Here is a 26,550-nt window from a genome sequence, read left to right as displayed (position 1 = left end):
TGAATTCTACCTCTGAAACTAATAATACACCATATGTTAATTAATTGACTTTAAATAAAAGAAGGGGTACTGCAAAAACACCCAAGACTTTGATATGACTAAAATCTGGAGACACAGCTGGGAGTATAGGCAGGGGTTACAGTATATCTGTTATCAAGCTAGTCGTCTGCCCTCACAATTCAGTAGGATCTCGGTGGGCAGAAGCTGGGTCTCCTTTACTTGCATTTTTAGAGCCTGGCGCAGTCCATGGCACATAGCAGGATCTCAATAAAAGTTTACAGAATGTATGATGATCATCAACAAATTCCAGGCTACTCAAGCTTAAGTGTGATGCCAATTTCTCCTCATTCTTCCATAAGTTTCCAAACAACACTTCCACCCAGCCCACTTCTCAGACCCAAATAAATACAAGCTAAAAATATAGCCCAGGTCATGAATCATAAATGAGATGGAAAAGCAGTGACTCACAGAAGTTAATCTGCTTCCCAGGAGAGTGTTGCTGGATGTCCTTTGCTGTGAAAGGTGAGGCAAAATGCCAGCACCAACACTTCATAGATAAGGCTAATGTACTTCCCAGGCTTGCCACGGGGTACCCATCCAATATTCTAAGGCTCCCATTCAGAGTTGCCAAGGGGCAGCGGCCCCGTGCATCCCATACGAGACAGCAGAGGGACAGGCCCAGCAGAGGCTGACAAAGCTCCTCTGGGTGTGTGCTCAAGAAAATGGTATGGGGCCCCATCTCCTATTTCAGTGGTCCAACATGTGCGCCATCTTGTTGGCTATGGCCTTAATTTGCTTACAGTTGTAGCCAAGGCAACACCTTTGCAGAATGACTTAGCTGATGACCAAGCAGTTATGTTTTGTATCTTTGTTTCATTAAGTTGTGAACTTTAATCTAATGGTGACAGTGTGTTTATGATCTCTTCTTCCAAGCCATAATCACTTAATATGCTGCATCTTTGGGGATTTAAGGCCTCATTTGTCAGTTTTGACCTGCTCAGAAATATTCAATAAATTATGCCCTATATTCTCATATCACACAAATCTGACTCAGCTTTCAGTATTCAGGACCTAGAGTTTTTTTATTGAATCAAACATTACTGGAGAAATACTACACATTCACAAATGAAAGCATCTGCAAGTTCCACCACAAGGGAAACAAACTTAACGGCTCCATCATATGCTCTCTTCTATCCCCCTTCTCCCACCCAGCAGTGTCTGCACTCATCCACCCACCCCCCTTTAGAGATTCAAACACCCTTAAACTTTTGCTCCTGCCTATCAAATTAAATCTCACTCTCAAAAAATAATCTGAAATCTTAGCTAGCAGTATATTTAACTAAATTACTATTAAACACTACAGGTACCATTTAATTAAGTGCTACTGGAAAAGGCCAACATTTTTTATCATCAGTTGTCATACTTAGTCAAACATGATGTCCCCAGTAGGAGCATTTATATTGGTGGTTTTAATCTTTCCAGCTCTCTAGGACTGTAACCATGCCGGGTGTGTGGTCATGTCTAGAGGCCATGGTGGCCAAAGAGCCTCATTCATACCATCCTCCCTCCAAGTCACAGCACTTAAGTCCTCCATGAATGGTTGGTTGTTCTGTTCTGCTGAAACCACAATTCCCATTAGTCAGTCTCCCACATGATGATAAACTGCTGAATGATGTCGTACTAGTTTTCAGCTTTTATGATTTCTCTGAAAAGGAAGCAGCCACCAACAACATGCCTTTGGAGAACTGCAGTCCAAATGTTAATCATCTCTCATTACACTTCTTTTTACTTGAAACACAAGAGTTTTCTGCAGCTCAAGCCAGTGAATCCTGACTCCTGATAATACGACTAAAAGAATATTAGAGTTTGAGGGAATTTAAAGATTATCCATTCAAACCCCTCTTACTTTTCATGGATAAAAAATTAAGTCGCTTCTATGATGCCACTTGGCATTTAAAAGGCAAGCAAAGTAGACCTTGGGCTTAAGTGACACGGAAGATAGCAAGGAATAGTTTAGGAAACAGAATAGGAGAACCTGGAAACGGTGGAGAAGGTGGCAGGTGGACATACGGAGATAGGGGTATTGTACGGAGGTGTATAGGAGGAGATTGGAAGACTGTGGTATGAATCGGTTATTTCAGGGGCAATGGAGAGGGTGACAATTGAGGCTAAATGGCCGGGAAGAAATGAACGTATTGTGTGGAAGACTTTTGGCTTTTCAATGTATGGTTGCGTTTCCGTGTTGATGTTTTGGGAAGGTAGGATTAAGGGTATGTGGAAGATATGGGTGTGTGGTTGGAGTAGGATGTAGATAGTGAGAGAGGTAGTATGGGTGGTGAAAATGGTTTGGATCAGATAGGGGGTGTGGCGGCATCCATTTGGGGAAAAGCGTCGTGTGGGGCGGTTTGAGAAGTGGATTTGTGAAGTGAAATTTGAGGTGAAAAGTGAAAATGGATATGGAAGGAGTCTCGATATTAGATACGATAGAGTGCATCGTAGATAGAGATAATAGAGAGCGGTAGTATAATGTTGTGTATTGTGGTTTTTTATTTTTTTTTTTTGGGGGGGTTTTTTTGTGTTGTTTGGTTTAATTTTTAGTGAGAGGGGGTGGGGGGAGGGATAGTGAAGGATTATATTTTTTTTTTTTTATTTGTTTTTATTTTGGTGTGATTTGTAATTAGGGATAAATTGAGGATGAGTGTTTTTGTATTGTGTTATTTTTGTTTGATAAGAAATGTTTTTGTGAAAGAGTTTTGGGTTTTATGGATTGTTTATATTTATGATGTGGTCAATTTTAATGTTTATAACTAGTAAATAGTAAGAATAATTGACCTTTTTCATATGCCTGGATACTATTTGGGGATTCTTAAATATTCTTATAAACTATCAGGACCCAGCCGAAGTTTGAGTAAGTGGAAATGCTGTTAGGATGGACAGCAGCATAAGCCTATGACTTCAGCAATTGTACACTTGCTTCAGAAGTCTCAGGGGCACTGTGATAAGAGCTAGAAAGGGATGACTTGCTATGTCAATATTTTTACAAAAACAAAACCCTAGACTCACAAAACCTTTGCACTAAAAAGAAAATTTGCCTCAGTCCTCAAATTTGCAAAGTATAAAAGACTTGAATAAGGTCATGCAACATCACAAAACTCTAAACAAGTATAGACATTTGCAAATTTGTTCACTCTATCACAGACGTCAAGTTCCCCAAAATTTTTTTATTTTATTTTATTTATTTATTCATGAGAGACACAGAGAGAGAGGCAGAGACACAGGCAGAGGGAGAAGGAGGCGCCATGCAGGAGCCGGATGTGGGGCTCGATCCCAGACCCCGGATCACGCCCTGAGTCAAAGGCAGATGCTCAACCGCTGAGCCCACCCAGGTGTCTCCCCAGAAATTCTAACATAGATTTTTGAATCAAACTCACTTTCAGAAAGCAATTCAAGTATAATTTCAGATTCAATTTGCTGATTTTATAGCTCGTAATCATTTTAAAAAAACTCAGTATTTTTAGCTGAAGAGAAAGAAAAGGGTGCAAGGAAGATCTCTACTTTCCTTTAAAGTCCATTAAAGTCTCTACTTTTCTTTAAGTCCATGTGGTGGATCACTAGTACTGTTGTAATTATATTAAATAATGATTTGCTACAGAGTGTGTAGCTGGTTCAGTCGGTAGAGCATGTGACTCAATCTCAGGGCTGCGAGTCTGAGCTCCACGTTGTGTATGGAGATTATTTAAAAATAAAGTCTTAAGAAAAAAGTAATGACTTTCTAGGCTATATTGTTCAGTTTAATAATCAAAAGGATAGGACAGTGAAGTAAAAATTCTAGGGGCAGGAAGTAGCAAATGGTTATAGCTAATAATGAGGAATTTAGTTCAGGGTTGAGACTTTCATGGAAATCAAGAAGTTTCTTTCCTTCCCTAGCCACTGACTACATTTCAGACTTACAACTATTGCCTTAAATACGCCTGACCAATGGCATTTATGCATACACATATGGGAACCAAGAAGAATAGGTGACATCACACAGATGGGTCTCGGCCTGCCATTCCCATGGTACCTGAGGAGGGTCTCTTTTGATAGCATTTTGAACATTCTGAAATCCCATATCCTCCAGGAAGTCTACTGATGATTCCAGTGAAGAGCTGAGATGGACAATTCAACCATTACCGACAGTCCTCCTTTTCAACAGCCTGAGCCTACAAACTTTGAGGTGGTCCAGGGATGGGCTTCTGTAAAGCTCTGCACAGCTCTATGTGTAACACTGTGTGGTGATCTGTCTCTGTCCCACTCACCTTAAAACATGAGCTCCTAGGAGGCCAGGGTGGAGATTCTGGGTTGCCTACCTATATCCTTCCCTCCTTTTTCCCTTCCTACTTTCTTCCTTGCCAACATGGGCTTCTGTAAAGCTCTGCACAGCTCTATGTGTAACACTGTGTGGTGATCTGTCTCTGTCCCACTCACCTTAAAACATGAGCTCCTAGGAGGCCAGGGTGGAGATTCTGGGTTGCCTACCTATATCCTTCCCTCCTTTTTCCCTTCCTACTTTCTTCCTTGCCAACAGAATCTCCAATGTGCCCACAGCTTCAAAACCACCACTTTCTGAGCTTTCCTTGAAGCCAGGAGACCAAGGAGATATGAGAGGATGTCATCAGGTAGGACTTCAAAGAAGGCTCCTTTAAAAGGGGCTAACTCAGCTAAGAGGTACCCCATTTTTGTCTTTGCCCTTCCTTCTTCCTGCTGCTTGGAAAATGCACATAATGGGGAGGGTGCTCCCATGGTCGTGTCACAATCTTGAGTGAGCCTGAGAATGGAAGCTATGTGTTAAGGATGGCCAAACAGAAAGATGGAAGGAGCCTGGGTTATTGATGACCCAATATGACCACTATGTGGCCCTGGCCTACCTACCTATGGACTTTTATACATGAGTGAAAAAGAAAATCTCTGTCTTGTTTAAGCTCTCCTTATTTGAGTCTTTGTGACAACCTATTCCTAAAAAAGATACAGAGGCCTTTTAACCTGTGCTGTGCAGTTGGCATTTGAGGAGTCAGGGTTCCTGTGTGACTCCCTTTCTACCAAGCAAGAGCTCTCTGAATAGGTTCTAGACTAGAATCATTTCAGTAGCTCATGAGCAGATTTTGCTATGTACCAGAAAAAGCAACATTATAATCCCTATTATCTGAACATAGTGTTATAGACTAATACCTTAAATGGAAATGTCCTACTTGACAACTTCAAGTGTCCTAAACATGGCTGAGAATACAGAAGCAACTGACCAAAGAGACTTTTTTTTTAAAGAGAGAGAGAGCAAGCAGGGGTGGGAGGAGGGGCAGAGGGACAGGGAGAGAGAGAATCTTGAGCAGGCTCTATGCCCAGCAAGGAACCCAACATGGGGCTCAATCTCACAACTCTGAGATCATGACCTGAGTCAAAATTAAGAGTCAGCCATTTAAGCAACTGAGCCCCAGCTAAAGAGGTTTTTTAAATGAAATCAAACCCTAAAGCTTCTGCCTGTGTTTTTCTTTTAGGAAGGTATCTCAGTTCGTCATTCAGAGGCCATTTACTCTTGATTTAGATACAGTGTTAACACATTGTCCTCTTAGGAAGGCCAGAACCTCAAACTGAAATATTGGATTCTTCCAAAGACAGGCTCACTACCAAGAGCAAACAGTGACAGCTCACTGAACACAAGGAATCTGAAAACTTGTAAAAATATAGACATATAAATTCAAAAAACTCAGCCGTTTGGGGGACTCAGAGTGCAGGGGCAACTAGCCCATCTCAGTTATTGGCTCCTGTCGATCTATCCTGGATCCCAGAACAGCACCATAACTGTGACACTTGATCTTAGCCAAAAGGCCAAGAAGTGATAGCACCATGACTGTTAAAATGAAGATTCCATTTCCACCAGAAGAAAAAGAAGGTTACATTCTAATCTGCATGCACTCACAGGATAGACCCAAGAAAGTTGAAAACACATGTCCACACAACAACTTATGCATGAATGCTCATAAGAGCATTATTCATAATAACCAAAAAATGGAAACAACCCAAAATGTCTATCAACTGATGAATGGATCAACAAAATGTGGTATATTCACAGAATGGAATATTATTCAGCCATAAAAAGGAATGCAGTACAGATACATGCTGCAACATGGATGAATTTTGAAAATACTTTGCTAAATGAAAGAAGTCAGACACAAAAGGCCACCTATTGTATGATTCCATTTAAATGAAATACCCAAAATAGACAAATCTATAGAAACAGAAAGTAGATTCATGGCCGCCAGGGGCTGGGGGACAGAGGCAGAGCTTAAGGGTACCCGGCTTCTTTTTGGTGTGATATATTACAAAACCTGGCAGTAGAGGGGACACCCGGGTAGCTCAGTTGGTCAAGTGGCTGACTCTTAGTTTCAGCTCAGGTCATGATCTCAGGGCCGTGAGATGGAGCCCCATGTTGGATTCCTTGCTAGGCGTGGAGCTTGCTTGAGATTCTCTCTCTGCCTCTGCCCCTCCCCCCAGCACACACACACATACACTCTCTCTCTAAAAAAAAAAAAAAAAAAACAAGTAATATAACAAAACCTGATAGTGGTTATGGTTACACAATTCTGTGAATATATTAACCTCTTCCAAAAAAAAAAAAAAACCAATTGCACACTTAAAGTGTAAATTTTATGGTATACAACTTGAATCTCAATAAAACCATTATAAAAAATAAACCATAGATCTGGAGAAAATACCTGGCATTTCCCTCTCAAAAAAATTTTTTTTCATTCAGTTATCAACCATCTCTGAAGAGAAAGGAGCATATAATTTTCATGATGCAGAGGCTCCCATGTAAAGTATTTTAAGTTTTAGAAGATTGGCTTTGAAAGGGAAGAGCTTCAGTTATCTGAAAAATTCAGTGATTTCCTGGCGATGTCAACTAAGTGAGTTGACTGTATCAGGATTCCTACCGGTGGGTGTTGACAGTGTCTGTGGGCACCTCATTTAGAAGAAACATCCCCCCTCTTAACTCACTTGAACAGTTGGGCGATGACTCACAGACTTTCTGTCCTTTCACTCCCGCAGAGCTGCTCAGTGTGTGTAGGAAGCATTAACTCGCTAGCAGGTGAGCCACCTCAAAACCTTTCTGGAAGTCAGCAAGGTAAATCCTAATAAAAAAATATGTCCCATAGGTATGCACATGCTTCCTGGAGGCATCTGGGATCAATACTCGCACCCTACCAGGACCCAAGGGCCCCCCAGAACCATGCAGAAATCCTCTGTCATCCTTCTCCTTCCTTCTTTCTCCATTCCCTTCCCTCCTCCACCCGCTTTCCTCCTTCTTTTCATAGGTAATAGCCTCCTTAGGAAACTGGATTCTTAGATTTTACAAAGGGAGATTTAGAAGTGTGCAATACATCCCAGGACGGAATCCCTTTCGTTTGGTCCCTGTTGGGTTTTGCTGCATGGCTCTGTCCTCCCTCCCTGGTCATCTGTCTTGCTCTCCACATACATTCCGCACACTCCCTCCACAAAACATTCCTACCACTGGACTAGGCACAAGGATGTGGTACTTGCAGTCTCAGCCTTTATCTCGGCAGAATTTTGCAACTTGTCATAAAAGATAAAGAATGTAAGACCTGGTGTTGAATAAAAGTTTCTTTGTTTTTGAGCGAACAGCTTATAGCTACTCCAGATGGGTTAACATATTTTTTTTTATTTTTTTAAAACTCGTCTCTGTATTTAAAGGGATTAAGAAGAGATACTCGAAATAACTTAGACGGGTCCTGAGCGTCCAGCATTATGTAGACAGCCATGTGTTGGCTCCCATTGGCTGTCTATCCACAATGTAAATGTTGGGGAGTTGGGGGTAGGGGGGTGAAATTAGAGGTAGTCTTTAAAGTTTCAGACATTTATTTCAAACTTTCAGGACTTCTGAGATATTTTCTTTCCAAATCAAAAACTCTTTCCAAGTATGTCTTCATATAGCCAGAATAAGTATCTTTAACATCATTTCAGAAACCAAAAGAAAACCAGCACAAAAGTAGATGAGCCTCTGGTCAGGGTTCTCCTTCATTCCTGGCAGGCTCCATTCCTGGCTGAAGTACCAGGCCTCACGCTCTCCGGCAAAGCCACTCGGGTCTGTGGGCAGAAGAGAGCAGACTCTGTCTGCCAGGGAATATTCCTCCACACCTGGCACCTCCTCTCATCTGTTCAAGGGACATCACATACAACTAGATCGACCTATAGGAGCTGAGTCGAAGTCAAATGGTGAACAAGACGTCAAGATCCTAAAAGGATACCACCCTTTCTGGCCCTAAATAAGCTAGTCTATATACTAGAATGCCAATAAAAGAATGGATTTAATTCCAGGATTATCCTCACAGAGAAATACATTAGACAAAACTATAAGCTGTGCTTTCTAAAACAACATGCACGTGCCTGGGTGGCTCAGTGGGTTAAGCATCTGTGGGTTAAGTTCAGGTCATGGTCTCGGGGTCCTGGGATTGAGCCCCACGTGGGGCTTCCTGCACAGTAGAAAGTCTAAAACAACCTGCACGCTTACATTTACAGATAAGCCTCCACATACAGGGGGTGAGTTGTTGTAAGGTGCCTAATCTCACTTAAGACTCTCTTACTTTGGGATGGATCCCAGCCTCTCCAGCTACACAATAAGTGGAAGAGTGTGCTCCTAGGCTGAGGACCAGGATCCCCCTCACACTAGGAGCCCCCACCTCACCCCCGGTGGGGAAAGCAGCTGAGGAACTGAAGAGAGCAAAGCTGAAACAGTGCAGAAGATGAAGGCCTCCTCCCCGCTGGGGTCAGGGGGTCAGAGAACTGTCTCTCAGTAGAGGAGTGGCCAGAAGTGTGGCCCTTTGTCTGGGACATTAAGCCGCTCCTGGGGGATCAGCACATAGTGCCATGTGAGGGTGCCTCCACCTACCAGTCAGAGAGGGAAAAGCTCGTGGTACAACAGTGTGCATGCTCTAATCTTCATCCGTGTCAGCAAGTATGTTGATGTGTTTATATAAATAGACAATGCTGGGCACCTGGGTGGCTCAGTGGTTGAGCGTCTGCCTTTGGCTCAGTCATCATCCCGGGGTCCTGAGATCGAGTTTCGCATTGGGCTGCCTGCAGGGAGCCTGCTTCTCCCTCTGCCTATGTCTCTGTCTCTGTGTGTGTGTCTCTCATGAATAAATAAATAAATCTTTCCAATAAATAAATAACTATGCATTGCTTTGGAAGAATTCTGAAAGAATACAAAACAAACTGTCATTAGTGGTGATTACCCTAGAAAAGGGACCTTTACCTTCTACCTTCTGCACTGTTTTAATTTTTACCAAAATAAGTATGTATTACCTTTGACATCTCAGAAAATACGAGGAAAAATTAGATTAGCTAAGAGCTCAGAAAAGTTAACACTCATGACTCTTCCTCCCTTATTGTAATAAATAAATAAATAAACAAATAAAATGCAAGTGAGAGAACTGTCTCATTCACCAGGATCGCATAGCCTTTTCATCCCTAGGAGTGCTGGGTAAATAGGAGTTAAGACATAGCCACTCTGGTGAGTAGAGCATCTTTTCCCTGGAGCATATTTCCAATAGCTAATGTTACTGCACTGAAGAAGATGTGTATTTTTCCCAAAGGACAAACAAAAGCTACTGAGAACAAATTACATCTACCCTTGTAACAAAGTCTATTCTCTCTGTTTCATGGTTAGAAAATGCTATGGAGATGCAGAGGGCACCTTATAAAACACAGACTGTCATGAAAAGAAACAAAAGAGGGTCTTCACTGAGTTGTAAGCTGGCAATAACGTTGACACTGGTGTGGGGAACTCAAACCTCACATGTTTTGGGTTTTCTTTAGAAAAAGAGAAAGGCTTAGGCCAAAGATGAGTTTCTAAATTTAAACCTCCATCCCCAGAGACAGCCCTCCAGTTGCTGATTCAGTTTCACCTTCTAAAAACAGGGTCTTGGATTAAGATTCTGCAGGAGCAGTCAGGATTACCTGCTGTATTCCTAGCTGTGTTTTTTTTTTTCCTAGTTTGCCTTGGGACACTCTCTATATATCATTTTCCCTGAACAGAAACTGTTTGGAGAGGAAGTATTCATTAAATGCTACCTGCTCTTCAAGGGCAAGATGTTGTTGTCAAGTTTAGTAGGAAAAGGAAATAGTGGAAGGTAAAACATGCTGTTGTGGTGACAAACTGGAAATGTATCCTGAGACAGATCAACAAACCAAGTTGCTGAGCTGTTAACACAAAATACTACAATAAAAAACTCTGCTGACTGGTTGCCATTCAACCAGCTTGCCACAGCCAGTAGAGATGGCCACACCTTCTGCTGCCACCACTCGGAGTGGAGACTTACTGAGAACCTGGGTGTGTTGGTGGCACACCTGTATGGGGCAATTGCAATTGCCGCTGGAATCACATCATTTAAGTAGACATTAACCAAACTGAAAATAGATGAGTTTAGGGGATTTTTTTTAAAAAAACATTGTTATTTCTGCGAATATTAAGTCAAAAGTTTTCGAAAGACTTTCTGAAGGCAAGTTGCTTTCAAAAAGTCAAGTGAGGGGATCCCTGGGTGGCGCAGCGGTTTGGCGCCTGCCTTTGGCCCAGGGCGCGATCCTGGAGACCCGGGATCGAATCCCACGTCAGGCTCCTGGTGCATGGAGCCTGCTTCTCCTTCTGCCTATGTCTCTGCCTCTCTCTCTCTCTCTCTCTCTGTGTGTGACTATCATAATTAAATTAAAATTTAAAAAAAAACTTAAAAAAAAAAGTCAAGTGAAAGACTACATGTACATCACACAACTCTTAAAGATTTTTAAAATGAAACGTTCTGCACTCAGCTTGCTTTGAAGATCTCACAGCTCATATCACTCTGAAGACACTTAAAGGAATGTAAGGAAGGAACTGTGGGCAGAATTTACACAAGAACAATGAGAGGGGTATTAATCATCGCATCTATAAAACTCCGAGAAAAGGCCTTGACTCTATGACACAAACGTACATTTATGGACGTTTAACCAAAACATCAAAGGTATATGTGAAGCACTTCCAGCAAAGAAGAGGCCTTCTACTATGTAATATTAAGAAACACTCCACTCTTCCCATCCTCAAAAACCACCTAAAATCTCTCTGCCTTCATGGGATGCTTGTCAGGTAAGGATGCCTAATCTCTGCCCAAGGAAACTCTACCCATCTCTCAAGACTCAACTGAGATGAGGCTTCTCATGAAACCTTCTCTAATCATCTCAAATGGAAGAAGTCCCCTGTTCTCCACGATATTCCCACGTGCTTTACTTGGATCACTTTGGTGTCATTTATTATGCATTGCCTTCTGTTACAGTAATTTGTGTGGATGTCTTTGCTCCCTTTTCATACTGCAAGAATTAAAGAACCATGTCTCATTCACCACAGTAGTGAAAAGAGCACTGACTTGGGAGTTGGGAAACTTGAATTTTAGTCCCTGCTCTTCGCTGATGAGCCTTGTGACCTTGGGTGGCTTAACTCACTCTGAAACAGAACTTTGTAGTCAATGTATCAGTCTGCATCCTGAGCCCAGAGTTAAAGGCACTATGCTGAGAGGAGAGGGGAAGGAGGGGCAGTGCCTTTCAAGGACCTGCAGTTGGCACTAAGGTAAAAAACAAATCATGTCTGAATTATATACTTCATCATTTTCTAATGAATGATTCATGTAAATTATCATCTGATGACCCTGAGGGGAAAAATCCAACTGCTGGGGCTGTCCTAGCACACCAGTCATTTTCCTCAAGTTGCTTGCATCCTGGCACTTCTTCGCCTCTAACTAAAGGAAATTTCCAGCCTCAACACAGGTTCTATTCTTAAAATCTACTGGTAAGTTACTTGCTAAAACTGTCAATGCACTTCCCTATGGAAATGAAGGCACCAGTACTGGTAGGATGCCACAGTTGGGATACCAAGTTAGCCTGTAATGCCATTTAGCCCAGAGTGCACCTGAGTCAGGATCGAATCTGCTGTGGACATACCTGACCCACAGCTGATATCCACTCCTCTCATTCCCACCCCTTGAGATCCTGATGTGGAAGCCCAGGGAGTATTGTGAGGTGGGGGTGGGGGCAGGGGTAGGTGAGGAAGTGAACTATAGTTTTGAGAGAATTTGTGGAATTAAAAGAGAAGAAAGAAGAAAACTTGAGATAATGAGAAGTAGCTTAGGTTACATTTTTCAAAAGCCGAATGACTAATCAACTGTTTATTCTCCCATTCATGATCACCTCCTAATGCACATCCCAGGGTTATGCACTTCATCCCACTGCCTCAGGTTGCTCAGCCTCAGTACCAAGGGCCAGTTGGGCCTGAGAATTCTTTTGTGGTGGGGACTACCCTGTGCCCTGAGGAGGTGTGGCTTGTCCCTGGAATCTAGTCACTAAACCCTGCAGCACCCACCTCTTCCCCAGTTACGACAATAAAAATCTCCCCGGGCATTGCCAAATGTCCATCGACTGACAAAATCAACCATTGTTGAAAACCACCACACCAAATGGACTCAGCAGAGGTTTTTGAGCTGTGTAGGCTTTAGAATCACATAGTGAGTGTATTAGAAACAAAGGTTCAGAGATTCTGATGCAGTATGTTGAGGAGGGGGCTGCGAGTTTGCTTTTTTTTTAAAGATTTTATTTATTTATTCATGAGAGACACACAGAAAGAGGCAGAGACTTAGGCAGAGGGAGAAGCAGGTACCCTGTGATGTAGCCCGATGTAGACTCCCAGGATCCTGGGACCACGCTCTGAGCTGAAGGCAGACGCTCAACCACTGAGCCACCCAGGTGCCCTGGGAGTCTGCATTTTTAACAAGCATTTTTAACTGATATCAGTGGCCCTCAGGAAGTATTTTGGAAAATACTACAATAAAGATTCAGTGAAGTAGGGGCACCTGGGTGGCTCGTCAGGTAAGCGTCAGCCTGCAGCTCAGGTCATGATCTCATGATCTCAAGGTCCTGGGATCAAGCCCCACGCTCAGCTGTGGGGCTTTCAATTGATTTTTACCCCAACGCACTTGTGGCCCTTTGAAAGTTTGCTTTCCTCCCTCCATCTGGGACCTACCATGTGGACAGGCTCTGTAACTAAGCTTTTTATATATTTTTTTCATTTGATACTCTCCTTCACCATACGAGAAAGCTTATCAACTTTTAACATTATCTCTCTGGAAAAAATTCATTGTCTCAAAGTATTGGGATACAAACTAACTTCTGACCCACAATGTCTTCACAAAATAGGGATGGCCTGTGCCAGTCCTAGAGCTCCACAATCTCTCTAAATTCTGCAACTTGGTTAGGATGGGCAAAGGCTCTCTGAGTTGGAAAGGCAACGTGTCTCTCATGGGCTCGCCCAGTCCCCAGGACCCTGTCCCATTACATAAAGAAGTCATCGTATGTGGCCCAAGGGGAAGACATTCTCAGCTTCTCTCCCAGATATTCCAAGTTAGAGAATGAAAGACACAAAACATGAGAGACACCTAACTCTGGGAAATGAACAAGGGGTAGTGGAAAGGGAGGTGGGTGGGGGGTTGGGGTGACTGGGTGAAGGGCACTGAGGGGGGGACTTGGCGGGATGAGCACTGGGTGTTAGGCTATATGTTGTTGGCAAACTGAACTCCAATAAATAAATAAATAAACAAATAAATAATAAATAATAAATAAATAATAAATAAATAAGACAAAGGGATTACCAGTGTCTTCCCATTCCGATGCCACAGGTGGGTATGCAAAGCAACCACCTTTCACCTTTGGGGGCAGAAGGTGACATAAGTGAGTGAAACTGGGTGGGATTGTAGCTCATCAGCCATCTCTAGCCATCTCCTGACATGTGGGATGTGGGATGACCAGACCATGGCTGTTGGCTCTTCTGAGAAACCAGAAATCCAGAGTTTTATACAGAATTTTTAAGCATTGGCAACTAAACCAGAAAACAAAAACAAAAACAAAACAAAACAGCAACAAAAAAAAAAACAACCTTTCCTCTAATTTGAGCAAACAAAACATGTCATTAAATTTGTTGGCTTATGACCTCTGTGTTCCAGATTCTTTTCTGGGTAGGACACTGCCTACACTATGCATTCTTTCTCCTCTCTCTTACTCTCTCCAACCCCCTTTGCCTCTCAATCCCAACCTCCCACAGACAATATAATTTCTAACTCCTCCCAAGAACCTTCGGTCTCATTTTCCATCAGAACCCTTGGCTGCCAGTGTCTGACCCTGACAAACAGGGGCAACTCTTTAAACTGCGTTCCGTCTTTGTCCAGCTTCTATGGGTGGGCTGTGCTTTCCTTTGTGGCCCTCTGCCATGCCCTTCCGCCAACAACACCCCCTTTGGTTGCTGGTTGCTTCTGGATTTCCCGTTAACTTGCTTGAACCATGTGTCCTCCCTGTCCTTCAGGGGCAGTGATGGGAAGAGGATGGGTAGTTGATACTGATGGATCTCTGAGGATTACAGAACCCCAAACTGCATTCTGGCCAAGCCCCAGGGAAGTGGCAAGTCTTACCAAGGGGAATGGCTGGAGGGTCAGCTAGGGAGGCTGGATTCTCAGCAAGGGGCTCTCAGAATAAGGAAGGATTCTAGTGTGCAAATGGAGGTCTAGACACAGGAGCACTTCCTGTCTTCAGGGCACTATCATTATCCTCTACAATGAACTGAAGGTCAGAGGCCTTTCCTCATGTAGGGGCGCAAAACAAGCCTCCTGATTCACATGTGATCGTGATTACAGGTTGGAGGATGAATAATGACCAAAATTGAAATCATTGCCAGCCATGCAAGAAAAGGCTCGGTGTCAGATTTCATGTCATTCTTAAATAAAAATTTAAATTTTTATTTAAAAAAGTGATTAATCACTTTAAAAAGTGATTTAAGTGATTTTAAAATATATTTGTAATGTTATGACATTTCTTGTACACCTAGTTTATGGTCACAAATTTATACTTACTCATCATCATTGCTATGATATCGACAAGTTTCATACGTTTTCAATCCATGATCTCAATCAAAAATCTAGTTATCCGAAGCCCCTTGACTTTTCTAAATACCTGCTTGTCAAATTCTCCTGTTTCAGATACAATCTTTTCACGTAATGGCTATGTGGGGGCAGCACCAAGTCCTACATCTTTTGGTAACCATGATCTTGATGCTTTAACACAAATCTGACCTGACCCCTCTCACCCTGCTTCTGCTGTCCCCCTCATCCCCTCACCGAGATCTGGAGCTTGTTTCTTTTAGGAGAGAGGAAGAAACCCCAGGTACCTCATATTCCTGCTGTTAAGGAGGGGTGTGGAACGGCCCTGCCTCATGAGCTGTGCACAGCATGTAAATCACTCTTCTGGTGATGAAGCTCTCATACTGGGAAACAAGATTGGTTCAAGCAATCCATGTGATAACATGGTACTAGCTTTAGAGTAATATGCAAATGGAAGTGAAGGGAGAAATCATAATAGGGAAGTGACCCCCAAAAGCTGTGGAAGATGAATTAATGGAAGCCAGTTTATGCACATCGTACAAGTCCTGGCTCAACACTGGCATGTTGCCATGCACAGGGACCTCCTTAAACAAAAAAGTGAAAAATTGATAAAGCCAAGGCATTTCGGGCTCCTTGCCACTCTGCCTCACTTTTTCCTTATCGTTGCTTTTGAAATACAATTTTTCTATTAGAAAAACAAGTTTTCATTCTGGTCTTCTTAAAAAAAAAAAAGCGCACACACAGCATTTTAATCAATAGAGAAGTGGCATAACGTGTTTAGTCCAGGGAATGAGGACAGTTGAGGCAAGACTCAGGTAAAAAAGAGAGGAGTGCTGTTCACAGAACTGGGAGTTCTTGTCTGGGCTCCACCACTAGAAGCTGTGTGGTGTGAGGTAAATTACTTCCTATCTCTGAGCCTCTGTTTCCTCAAATGCAAAATGAAGGTTTTGAACTTGGGGATCTCTAAGACTCTCACTTCCAGTTAGTGCTCCAGTGGTCAGGGGTGGGCAAGGATTGGAAAGATCAGAGGACATGTGAAAGTTTAAAGGAAATCACAGGGTGGGGGGGGGCAGGGGCACCTGGGTGGCTCAGTCAGTTAAAGTCAGCTCTTGATTTTGGCTCAGATCATGATCTCAGGGTCGTGGGATCGAGCCCCAGGTCGGTCTCCATACTGGACATGGAGCTTGCTTGGGATTCTCTCCCTCCTTCTCCCTCTGCCCATCCCCTGCATGTGTACTTTCTCTCTCTCTCTAAAATAAATAAATAATCTTTTTTAAAAAATAAAAATTAGATTTAAAAATGTTTGAAGAAGGGAATAATAGGTCAAATCTAGCAGGATTTTTCTAAATTCTAGCAAATCTACTTTTACATTCACTCCAAAAAAGAAACAGGAAGGAAAATATAACACCCTCAATGACAAATTGTCAGTTTTAGATGGAAGTACTTCCTCCCACCCATATTTTACCTCCCTTTTTAACCACCGATAACTTACAAAAGAGGGAAACGAGCAGAGGCAGAAAGCTATCTCTGTTACCTGTGAGGGCCTGACCCACACCACCCAGGTCTGCCTTTATTTTACAGAAATCATGCGACTATCTCTTCAGGGGTTTCCCAGACTTCTAAATCTCCCTCTTTCAAGGTTAAGGATACTAGACTGTCTCTGTGTGTGGTAAGGCTTTTTTCTTTTAGCACTTTTGTCCAGAGGGAATAGAGAAGGTTTAACTCTTGCTATTCCTATAGTCCTCAGGTTAGACACCAAGCCCCAGCCCGGCCTGGCTGGCTAGACCACGTGAGCCATGACCCCGACCACCACCATCATTCACTCTGGCCTGCCCCCTGAATGGGGCTGCCCTCCACCCCTCTCTGGAATCCGACACTTGGATGCTTTTCCACGACATGACTCCTCTTACACTGACTCTCTAGAACTGAGCACCTGTGCCCGGGGCCAGTATGACACATCCCCTTCTGCTTTACTGCTGAAGCCAGCTCAGTATTAGCAAGAGGGTGTTTAGGATATTTCTTCTCCTCTCTATTAATACAAAGATGTTAAAAATGATTTCCTTTAGGAAACTGTCCTGAATCCATTTTCTAAGCAAAAGAGATCCTAATAGGCCAGTGGGAAAGGAGACCTGGAGTCTCAGGATCTTAGGCAGCATTTTGCTCAAATATCTTATTTTAAATATGAGAAAATGAGGCCCAGAGAAGTGAAATGATGCACCTAAGGTCACCCAGCTGGTTAGCATCAGAACCATTACTTTAATGCATATCTCATAACTCCTCAGCCTGCGCTGCCCTGTGTGAAATATACTTGGGGCAGATAGAACATTGTGGTACCATGGATAACATGTAGTCTACACAACAGATAATAAACAATACTAGTCTACTGGCTCCATAATAAGCCATAACATTGGATGGGGAAGGATGGATGGTAAGAGTAGGCTGTGAGGTTTACAAAGGAAGTAAATAAAATTCCTCAGCATAAATTCATATTTGCACACAAAGCTGATGAGCCCAAAACCCAAGAACGCTTATTTGGGCAAACACATAGCAGTAAGCGTTCCTGAGGACTGTTACGGTTTGAACTACAACCGTCTCAAAATGAAGTTGAAGCCTTAACTACCAGAATCTAAGAGTGAGACCTTATTTGGAAGCCGATATAATCAAGTTAAGATGAGGTCATACTGGATTAGTGTGGGCTCAAGTCCAATGACCCGTACCATTATAAGAAGAGGGAAATTTGGACATGGTCACATAGGCAAGAAGCCACTTGAAGATGGAGGCAGAGATTCGAGTGATGCTTCTCCAAGCCAAGAAATGCCAAAGATTGCTGGCATTCACCCAAAGCTGGAAGAGGCAAGGAAGGATCCTCTCCTAGAGCCTTTAAAGAGAGTACAACCCTGCCAATACCTTGGCTTCAGACCTCTAGCCTCCAGAATTGTGAGAGGATAGATTTCTGCAGTGTAAGTCACCTCGTTTGTGATTATTTGTCACAGTAGCCTCAGCAAACTAACACCAAATGGGGAAATCCCTGGGGTGGGTTGGACTGAAGGGAAGAGATTGAAATCCTGTAAACAAATGCAACTAGTCAAGGCCTGTATGTCAGTCCTGGAATAAAGCAGTCCTGCCTGGTGTGGACCTTCATCCATGACACTTCCAGGATTGCCTGTCTTGATCCGAGGTGGCGTGACAGGGTGGGAAGAAGATTAGCACTGGGGTGAGACAAATCTAGATTTGAACTCTGTCTACTACTCACTTAGGTTGGAAAGAGTAGAGAACATACTTAGGAGGGCTCAGTGTCATCATTCGGAAAATGCAGCTCCGCTGCAGAGCTGCTGTCAGAACTGCTATACTGGCCTGTGGCGACCCTGGCATAGTTGGTTTCTTTCCCTCTGCTTTATTTAGCTTTCAGCTAGATTTTAAGCAATTTGGGGGATGGGAATGGGAAAGGGAACTAAGATTTTAAACACCTCCCATATGAAGAAAAGAGCTGGAGTCACTAAATGAGGGGCTGGGGAGCACCTTCAAGGCCATACAGAATCCTCTCATTCTAGAGATGAGAGCACTGGTCACATTGTACATTTTCCACATTCACCACAGTTGGTGTTGGGCAACTGGGAGACCTCCGAGTGAATGTTCGGTGATGGATAAAGTGACTTGGGAATACCTCGTAAAGAAATGAGACTTAATCTTATGGTGAGAGCAAAAGTCACTATTTGGCACCACGTAACAGACCTCACTTACCTCACTGCTTTGCTTAGACTGGGGTCTGGTTGTCCCACTTCTGGTTTGGTATCTCTCAAAGAATGCTTGCTGGCCTACCTTCCTTGAAAGATCTTCAGAGGGTTCAAGGTCTGAGCTTAAATGAAAGTTACTCAAAAATAGGTGCTCAGAATTTATAAAACATTTTTAGCTGTATAACCAATTCTATAAGACCAAAAGAAGAGTTAATTTAAAAAAAAAAAAAGATATTTAGGGGCACCTGGGTGGCTTAGTCACTTGAGCATCTGACCCTTGGTCTCAGCTCAGGTAATGATCTCATGGGTCAGGAGATGAAGCCCTGCACTGGGTTCCACTCTCAGAAGATTCTTTCCCTCTGCCCCTCCCCCCATTCACACTCGCAAGCTTGCTCTCTTTCTCTTTCTCTCAAATAAGTAAATAAATCCTTAATTAAAAAATAATACTCAACCCAAAGTCAAATCTAACTTAGAGTAGAAGGCAAATATAGGTCCTACTGTAAAGATAAAAGATGCAAGAAAACAAAGACTAACTATAACTCTGTTATTTTCTCCCAAAAAGGAGGCAGTATCTTCCATGTCTGCCCAAGCAACTGCCTGGGGTACTTCCTCTGTTTTCTTGCTCTCCCTAGCACTCAGTACGTGTGACGTATTGTATTTACTTGTTTATTCAATCGGGGCCCATCTCTACTCACGCGAATATGAGTTCCACAGGGGCTCAGACTTGGTCTCTTTTATTCACGGATGTATCCCCAGGGCCTGGTACAGTTCCGGTCACATAATTGGTTCACAATACATATTTGTTGAATAAACGAGTGAATGAATAAACAAGTTTGGGCAGGGAGAGGAGCAGTCACATGGTGTGGATAAGGAAGTACGATACGTGGCTACCTTATGCCTACAAAAGTTGCCTCTAGGGGCATCTGGGTGGCTCAGTGGTTGATCGTCTGCCTTTGGCTCAGGTCGTGATCCCGGAGTCCTGGGATGGAGCCCCACATCAGGCTCCCTGCAGGAAGCCTGCTTCTCCCTCTGCCTATGTCTCTCCCTCTGTCTCTCTGTGTCTCTCATGAACAAATAAAATCTTTTTTTAAAAAAAAAAAGTCGCCTCCATGTCTACTAGCCAGCGAGAATATCTCTCTTGCTGCTCTGATTTCATCATCACTAAGTAACTTTTATTTTTTTAATTTTTTTAAAGATTTTATTTGTTGATTTATTTATTTGAGAGGGAGTGAGCAGGGGGAGGGGCAGAGGGAGAGGAAGGGAATCTCAAGCTGACACCGCACTGAGCCCTGAGCCAGACTGGGGGCTTGATTCCATGACCCTGAGATCATGACCTGAGGCCAAACCAAGAATCAGATGCTCAACTGACTGAGCCCCACAGGCACCCCTAAGCAACTTTTTTTTTAAAAAAGATTTTATTTATTTATTTGAGAGAGAGTGAGAAAGAATGAGCAGTGGGGGAGGAGCAGAGGGAAAAGCAAGCTCTTTGCTGAACAGGTTGCTCAATGTGGGGCTCAATCCCAGGAGCCTGGGATGGTGACCTGAGCAAAAGGCAGACAGTAGATGCCTAACTGACTGAGCCCCCCCCCCCCGGGCCCCTAAGCAACCTTTGATTTAAATCTTCCTATATGCACCTTCCTACAGATGGGGATACAAGGATCACAACTGGGGTGCACTTGGTAGGATCATTTTTAACTGTAAATTAATAGGTTGGCATTTCATATTTTCAAATTGGTTTCTATTTAAAACAATTTCGAGGAACAGACTCTCAACCAGGCTGGAAAGCTGTGGTGAAAGGAGCCAGGAGTAGCACACAGGGGAACTTGAGTTCTAACTCTCCTTTTGCCTCACCTGTGTGGCCTTAACAAATCACTTTTTTAAAGTGATTTTAAAAAGTGATTTACTGGGCTTTACTTTGCCCACAGAGGCACTGAACTTGATAATCGCTGAGTCCCTTCCATTTTCCAAGTTGGCCTTCTATAAAAATTAATAAAGTAGGCTCTTCCATATATTTTGACTTCCTCTGAGAGGCATTAACAGGTGTCTCATGTCATCGTCTATTGGCGGTATAGTGTGGCTCACCTGGCTCGTGGGGGTCAGCGCCTTCCCTGAGGTCAGTTATCATCCCCATGAAAAGACAATGTCCTCATTAAAAATCTAAACTGGGAAACACCCTAGGGGAAGTGGAGGGCACACAGCAACTCTTTTCACATTCCAAATTGTACAAGTGCGTGGGTGTGGGGAGGTGGAAGGAGATGCAGAACGGGAGGAAAGACAAGGCAGAGAGTAGAGGATGTCTAGGTGATGGAAAGGCAGGTGCAGAGAACATGGGTTTGGAGTCGCTCGGTTTTCCACTACAGCCTGGTAGACACTTGGGTTGACGAATGAGAACGTGCCCATTTCAGCAGATACGTGAAGCTATTTCCATTATGAGCCATGTCACCATGGGGGAGGGCAAGAACGGAGTGTCCCATAAATTTATCTTCCTTAGAGGTCTGACTTACTCATTTGCCAAAGCTGTCCCACGCCTGCTCTCCCTGTAACTTTCTCAGCATTCATTATCTGGCTGTCCTTGAGATCTTAATTGTCCATTTGTGATAGTTGGTTATCTCTCAGATTTACACCTTCATGTCAGACTTCTCACCTGAGTTCTGGTCTTACATGACTGCTTACCTACAAATCAATACCATGTAGATATAATTACTTTAAACATAATGTGACAAAAGCAAACTTAGCACGACCCCCCTTCCCAGCTCACTCTGCTTCTATCAATGACATCACTAATCCCATCCTGAGGCTTAGATTTGAAGTGATTTCTCACCCTCAGAACCTTTTATCAATAATCACCCACAACCTCCATAAACAACAATAACAAAGTTGTCAGGCTGCTCACTGTTCAATAAATGTTCACTGTCCTGCTATTTGTATCATGAGCTGAAATGGTCTGGTCGACCACCCGAGACTGCTGAGGTGTCTCACAGAGGCTCTTGTCTTCACCTCCTTTCTCACACTTCCACCTTAACCCACCATCCATTCGTGCCTAAACTCTTGAAGTAGCTTTCTGACTGGCCTCCCAATCTCTAATTTTTCCCTGCTTCCATCCATCTCAAATAAATTCAGGTGGATCCTTTTTGAAATCACTTTCAGCAAGTCACAGTTTGTCTACAAACCGAGCGAGGGCTCCTGTTTACCGATCACAGGTGTTTACTAACTCCTTTGACATTTAAGAGCTTCAGTCAACGGCTCCTCTTCCCCAAGCCACACATGATCTCTATTTGTCTCTATTCAACTCACATTTGTTTGAGCATCAAGTGTGTGCTAGTCATTCTATCACCGACTACCCCCCAGCATCCCCTTCCTCAGTTAAGCTCAGCTTATAAGATCCTCACCTGCAGCCACCACAGTGATACCTGCCTTTCAGACTGCTCATACTCTTGTCCTGCCAGGAATCTCCTCCTTTCTGCCAATCCAGATCTGATACCTCTTCCAAGACACACCTTCTCCCAAAGGTTCCCCATGTGAATGAATCCCAGACCACACCAATCTTCCTTTCTCTGAATTCCTTTGGCATTCTCACACCAGATTTCTATTGCTAAGTATTGTTCTCTTATTATTTCACATGCATTTGTTGCTTTCCTCGACTGAAATGTGAGCTCCAGAAGAGCAGGAGCTAAATCTTTTTCTCTTCTCTTACCCAGATCTGGAACGAGCAAGGGCCGACGTGAGGCCAGGAAGGGCCCTGATTTTGCACATAGCTCACAGACAAGGCCCATTTGCCGCAGTGTAGGCAATAAAGGTAAGGGCACCAAAGACCTAAGACTAGCTCTCAGCACAAGCACGGAGACTGGGCCACGTTCTGAGACATACTTGTTACATGCTGAATTACATTTTTAAATATAATTCAAGTCCCTTACACATCAGGCATTCCTCTAGTGAAAAAAAATCTCTACCGAAATACAATGGCTGATAGAGCCTAGCAGGTCTCAATCACTAAACAGATTTTGAAATTCTTCACTCTTCTTGGCCAGAATGCCAGGTCCAGGGGGGACAAGACGGCACCTTCTCTCGCTGACTCTATCAGAAGTTGTCCCTACCCCTGGAAGCTACCTACAAGTTAGCACCAGTCCATGTCCTTGAATCAAAAGTTGTCTGACTTCAGTACAAGCCAGATATTCCCAGGGAAACCTGTAAGCCCGGCTCCCCTCCTCTCAGTCCAGTTACACAACGTCTTGTCCAAACCTAGAACCCAGCCAGGTGGTTGGTGTGCAGCCAGCCCCTTGCAGAAGGCCCGGAAAACGCCCCCTTCCCCAGGAGTTCTTAGAAGGGGTACGGAGAGGGAGGCAGACTTACCCTCACATAGTAGTTCATGCCCATCCCCAACAGGTGCTGCAGAAAATGCCTGTCCTGCCTGCTCCCTGGGGTTGGCTGCCCAGGGCCAGGAAGGGGACAGGCCTCGGGAGTTAGGACAGGTGCCCTGTGCCCCACCGGGCCTGGCTGCGGCAGAGGTGCGGACCCAGCGCTAGTGAGGCCGGCTTCGGGGCAGGCCGGGCTGCTGGGAGCCGGGTCCTGGCTTTCCTGGAGCTTCAGCCGGGGCACCTCTTTGGTACCCAAGCAAAAGTTTTTCAGACTCAGCAAGGTGGCCGGGTTGGCCAGCTTCACCCTGGCCATGCGAGGGATCAAGGTGCACAGTGGGGTGGGGCTCTCCTGGGCCGCCAAGGTGGCCTCTTCAGGCGGCAGGTGAGGTGCCAGGGTGGGGTAGGGAGGCTGAGGCGAGCCCTTGCTCCCCCCCGCGCCTCCTCCGGGGCCGCTTTCGTCCAGGGACGTGATGGACTCGTTGCGAAAGCGGCTGTACTTGGCCCTGTGCAGCATCCCGGGGTGCCCGACGAGTCCTACATACAGCACAAGTCCTGCCAGGCGGTCCTGACCGCGTCTTCGCATAGCCTTGGCAGTGCTGAGACAGGAGACCGTTGCATAAATCGCCGGGTCGTCTGCGGGATCGGCGGGTCGGAAGGCAAACTCGCGGCCGCCGCGGCTCCCAACTCTGCGCGCTCCCCCGCCCGCCTCGGCGACAGCCCGGGGGAGGGGGCTCCGGGGGGGGGGCTCCCCGCCGACTGCTGTCCTCCCCGGCCCCGCGGCAGCACGCGGTGTTCTCGCCTTGGGTTCCTCGCCGGGAAAGCCCGGAGCCAGGCAGGCGGCGGCCGGAACGCTCAGGGCCCGTGTGCGGCTCGAACCCCGCCGCCCGCCGCCGGCCCAGCCCGGCCCGCCGCAGCGCAGAGGTGTTTGGCGCCCCCCACCCCCAGCCTTCCCTTCTGCACAAGGAACTTTCAAACCTGCTCCCTCCGGCTCCCACAGGGCGGGGCAAGGACTGGCCTATTAACCCTTTATTTGTTCCAGTGATTGTTCATTTAAAAAAGGAAGGAAAAAAAATGTATATATGAGCCAAAGGCCTTTCGGCCGGAGCTCGTTGGCCCCGATGGCTGCCCTCTCTTGGAAGGTCTCGTCTTGCATCCCGTCCGGGCCACACGCCAGAAGGACTAGTGACGGGCGCGCTCCGCAGTATCTCAGGGACTTGCAGCCCTCCGAGCGCCTCAGATCCCCTCCCAGCCGGCCCACCCCAGCCCAGAGCTCCCCTCCCGCCTGGGCTCGTCTCAGAGCTTCCTTCAGGAGCCCGTCGGCAGCAGAAGGCTGAGATGTGCAGGATGATGCAGAGTGCTGAAATTTTTATGAATGAACTTTGCTGAATGAATTTCTCCCTCTGTGTGTGCAAGCTAATAAATCTGTGAATGAAGCTGAGAATAGCTGTAATTGACTGATGGTCTCAGGGGTGCTGGGTTTTTATCCAATCAGGCGGCAGCTTGATGACTCATGCAACCATAAATATACTAAACTAGTAGCCAGAAGAAATAAAGCTGGAAGGAGAGATTTTATTTTGTGATATCTGATGAAAGGGTTAAAAGGGAAGGCAGTCTTCACTCGGAATGGTCAGGAAGCTGGGTAGCAGCAGGTTAAAAGGTCTCCTTTCTTTTCTTTTCTTTCTTTTTTCTTTTTTTTTTTTTGTTTAGATGGCCAGGACAGCCAAGCAGAAGAGCTAAAATTTAGATCCATTGTTCCACGGATATTAGGACATATGGTACACAACTCCGGTGGGAAGCCGTGATGCATTTTTCTTAGAAACATAGTTCTTTTTTTATTGATTGCTGGTTCCATCTCCCGTCTGGTGCAACTTCCTGTACCTATCAAATGCCTTCTGAAGACATGATGACAACTGCAAAGGCTTAGCACACAGGAAGCCAGGAAGGGAGTCAGGAAAGGGAAATGCAGGTTCTTTTAGGAGCAGAGAAGAGGAAACTGCTGAAACCCAGGGAAGATGTAGACATCGCATATCAGAAGAGATAAGAAAATCTCTGCTGAAGGTTACATTTCTCCGTAGGCCAAAGCTCTGACATCTGAAATTGTTCATTAATTTACAAATTAAAACAATGTGGCCACCGACTGCGGGAATCCGAGATGTCACCTTCATTGTCTTATTGTCCATGAGGCTGCATTGGGCTCATGTGTATTCATGACTTTGGTGGCTTGGGCTCCCTTGGGATCTAAACACAGGGTCGGAATTAAACGGTTGCTTACGACCAACCAAAAGGCATCCTGGCTGCTTCCTGCTCCCCCCAGAGCAAAACAGCACCTTTTCACGTCCTGTCTGCCAAAACCGTTGGGATGTGTTTTTCTGTGGAAAGGCCTTTTTGCATCTTCATAAACCTTCCCTTCAATCCTGGCTGATCTCTTCTCTCCACCTCTATACCTTCTTCTGGCAAAACTGAGAGAGTGGCTAAGGCAGTTGGACCCCCCATCCCCATCCTGGAGGGCAAGGTGTGAAGTAGCCTTCCTCTTTTTCTTTCATCCCCTGGCCTCTTCTCCCCTCCCAGGGCTCCTTGCTGTCACAGACGCCCATGCTATGCGGCCTCGCGTCTAACAGACACGTTTTGAGGGTCCAGGGGATAATACTAGTCCCTGTAAAGCACTTGGCACCACATGCCATACAGTGCCTGCCTCACTAAGCACGTGCCATTCAGTGTAAAGAAAGGCTGCTTTGAACCAGGGCTGCTTGACTCTGAAGCTGGCAGGTACTCCTATCCCCTGTAATACAGAGTCTACACCACGGCCCGCAATTGAAAACTGAGCACAGAGTAGGAAAAGCTGAGAAAGCCAGCACCATTCAAAGAAACAATTTCTTAACAATTGTGTGGGTCTGGGGAAAGAAGGAGCAACAGGAGCCCACCTGGTTAATGGGAGTCCTTGCTGAGGTCTCCTTGACTGGCGGAGGGGGTGCCCGGGGCAACCGGCTCACGGGGGTAGGCACTGTGCTGGCCAGACTCCAGGGGCTCAGGCTGTCCACATTCCTCAGGAGGACTGAGTCCTCGGAGGGCCGACAGGCAGGGTGGATCAGGCGAGACTAGGTAAGGTATGAAGGCAGCCATGGCCACCGTGGGCTGCTTCTCTGTCCCTGGGAGCCCTGGAGACCTTGGCTGTCCTGGGCAGCTCTGCCAGGGCCTATCAGGAAGGTGAAAGGAACCAGATCTGCGTCTTGGGAGTGAGGAACAGCCTGAGAGGCTAATACAGCCAGACAGCTCTCAGCCCAAAGGTGGTGGCTGAAAAGCTGTCCCAACAGCCCAAGAGAAGCTCATTAATTGAGTGCATCTCCAATCTACGTATGTGGGCGGGCTAGGTGGATGGTCTCCTTCTTTCCAGAACATTAGAATATCCTCTTCAATCAGTAATGCTAAAAATAATTAAAGTAAGAACTTCTATTTGTGGAACAAAAGACA

The 26,550-nt window shown here is 44.9% G+C and overlaps 1 protein-coding gene across 1 annotated transcript in view; it reads right to left on the bottom strand.

Annotated features, from left to right (window-relative positions):
* Nucleotides 1-24,286, bottom strand: part of SHC4 (SHC adaptor protein 4) — a 131,291-nt gene extending 107,005 nt beyond the window's left edge. The window contains exon 1 of the mRNA XM_055320065.1: nucleotides 23,078-24,286. Coding sequence (XP_055176040.1) covers nucleotides 23,078-23,665 — 588 coding nt within the window. The 5' untranslated portion in view covers nucleotides 23,666-24,286. The remainder of the gene's footprint in view (nucleotides 1-23,077) is intronic.
* Nucleotides 24,287-26,550: the final 2,264 nt, after the last annotated feature.

Source organism: Nyctereutes procyonoides, unplaced genomic scaffold, assembly GCF_905146905.1.
Source record: "Nyctereutes procyonoides isolate TBG_1078 unplaced genomic scaffold, NYPRO_anot_genome, whole genome shotgun sequence".
NCBI lineage: Eukaryota > Metazoa > Chordata > Mammalia > Carnivora > Canidae > Nyctereutes > Nyctereutes procyonoides.
The sequence above is the reverse complement of the archived record's forward strand: the minus strand, read 5'-3'. Positions and strand labels throughout refer to the sequence as shown.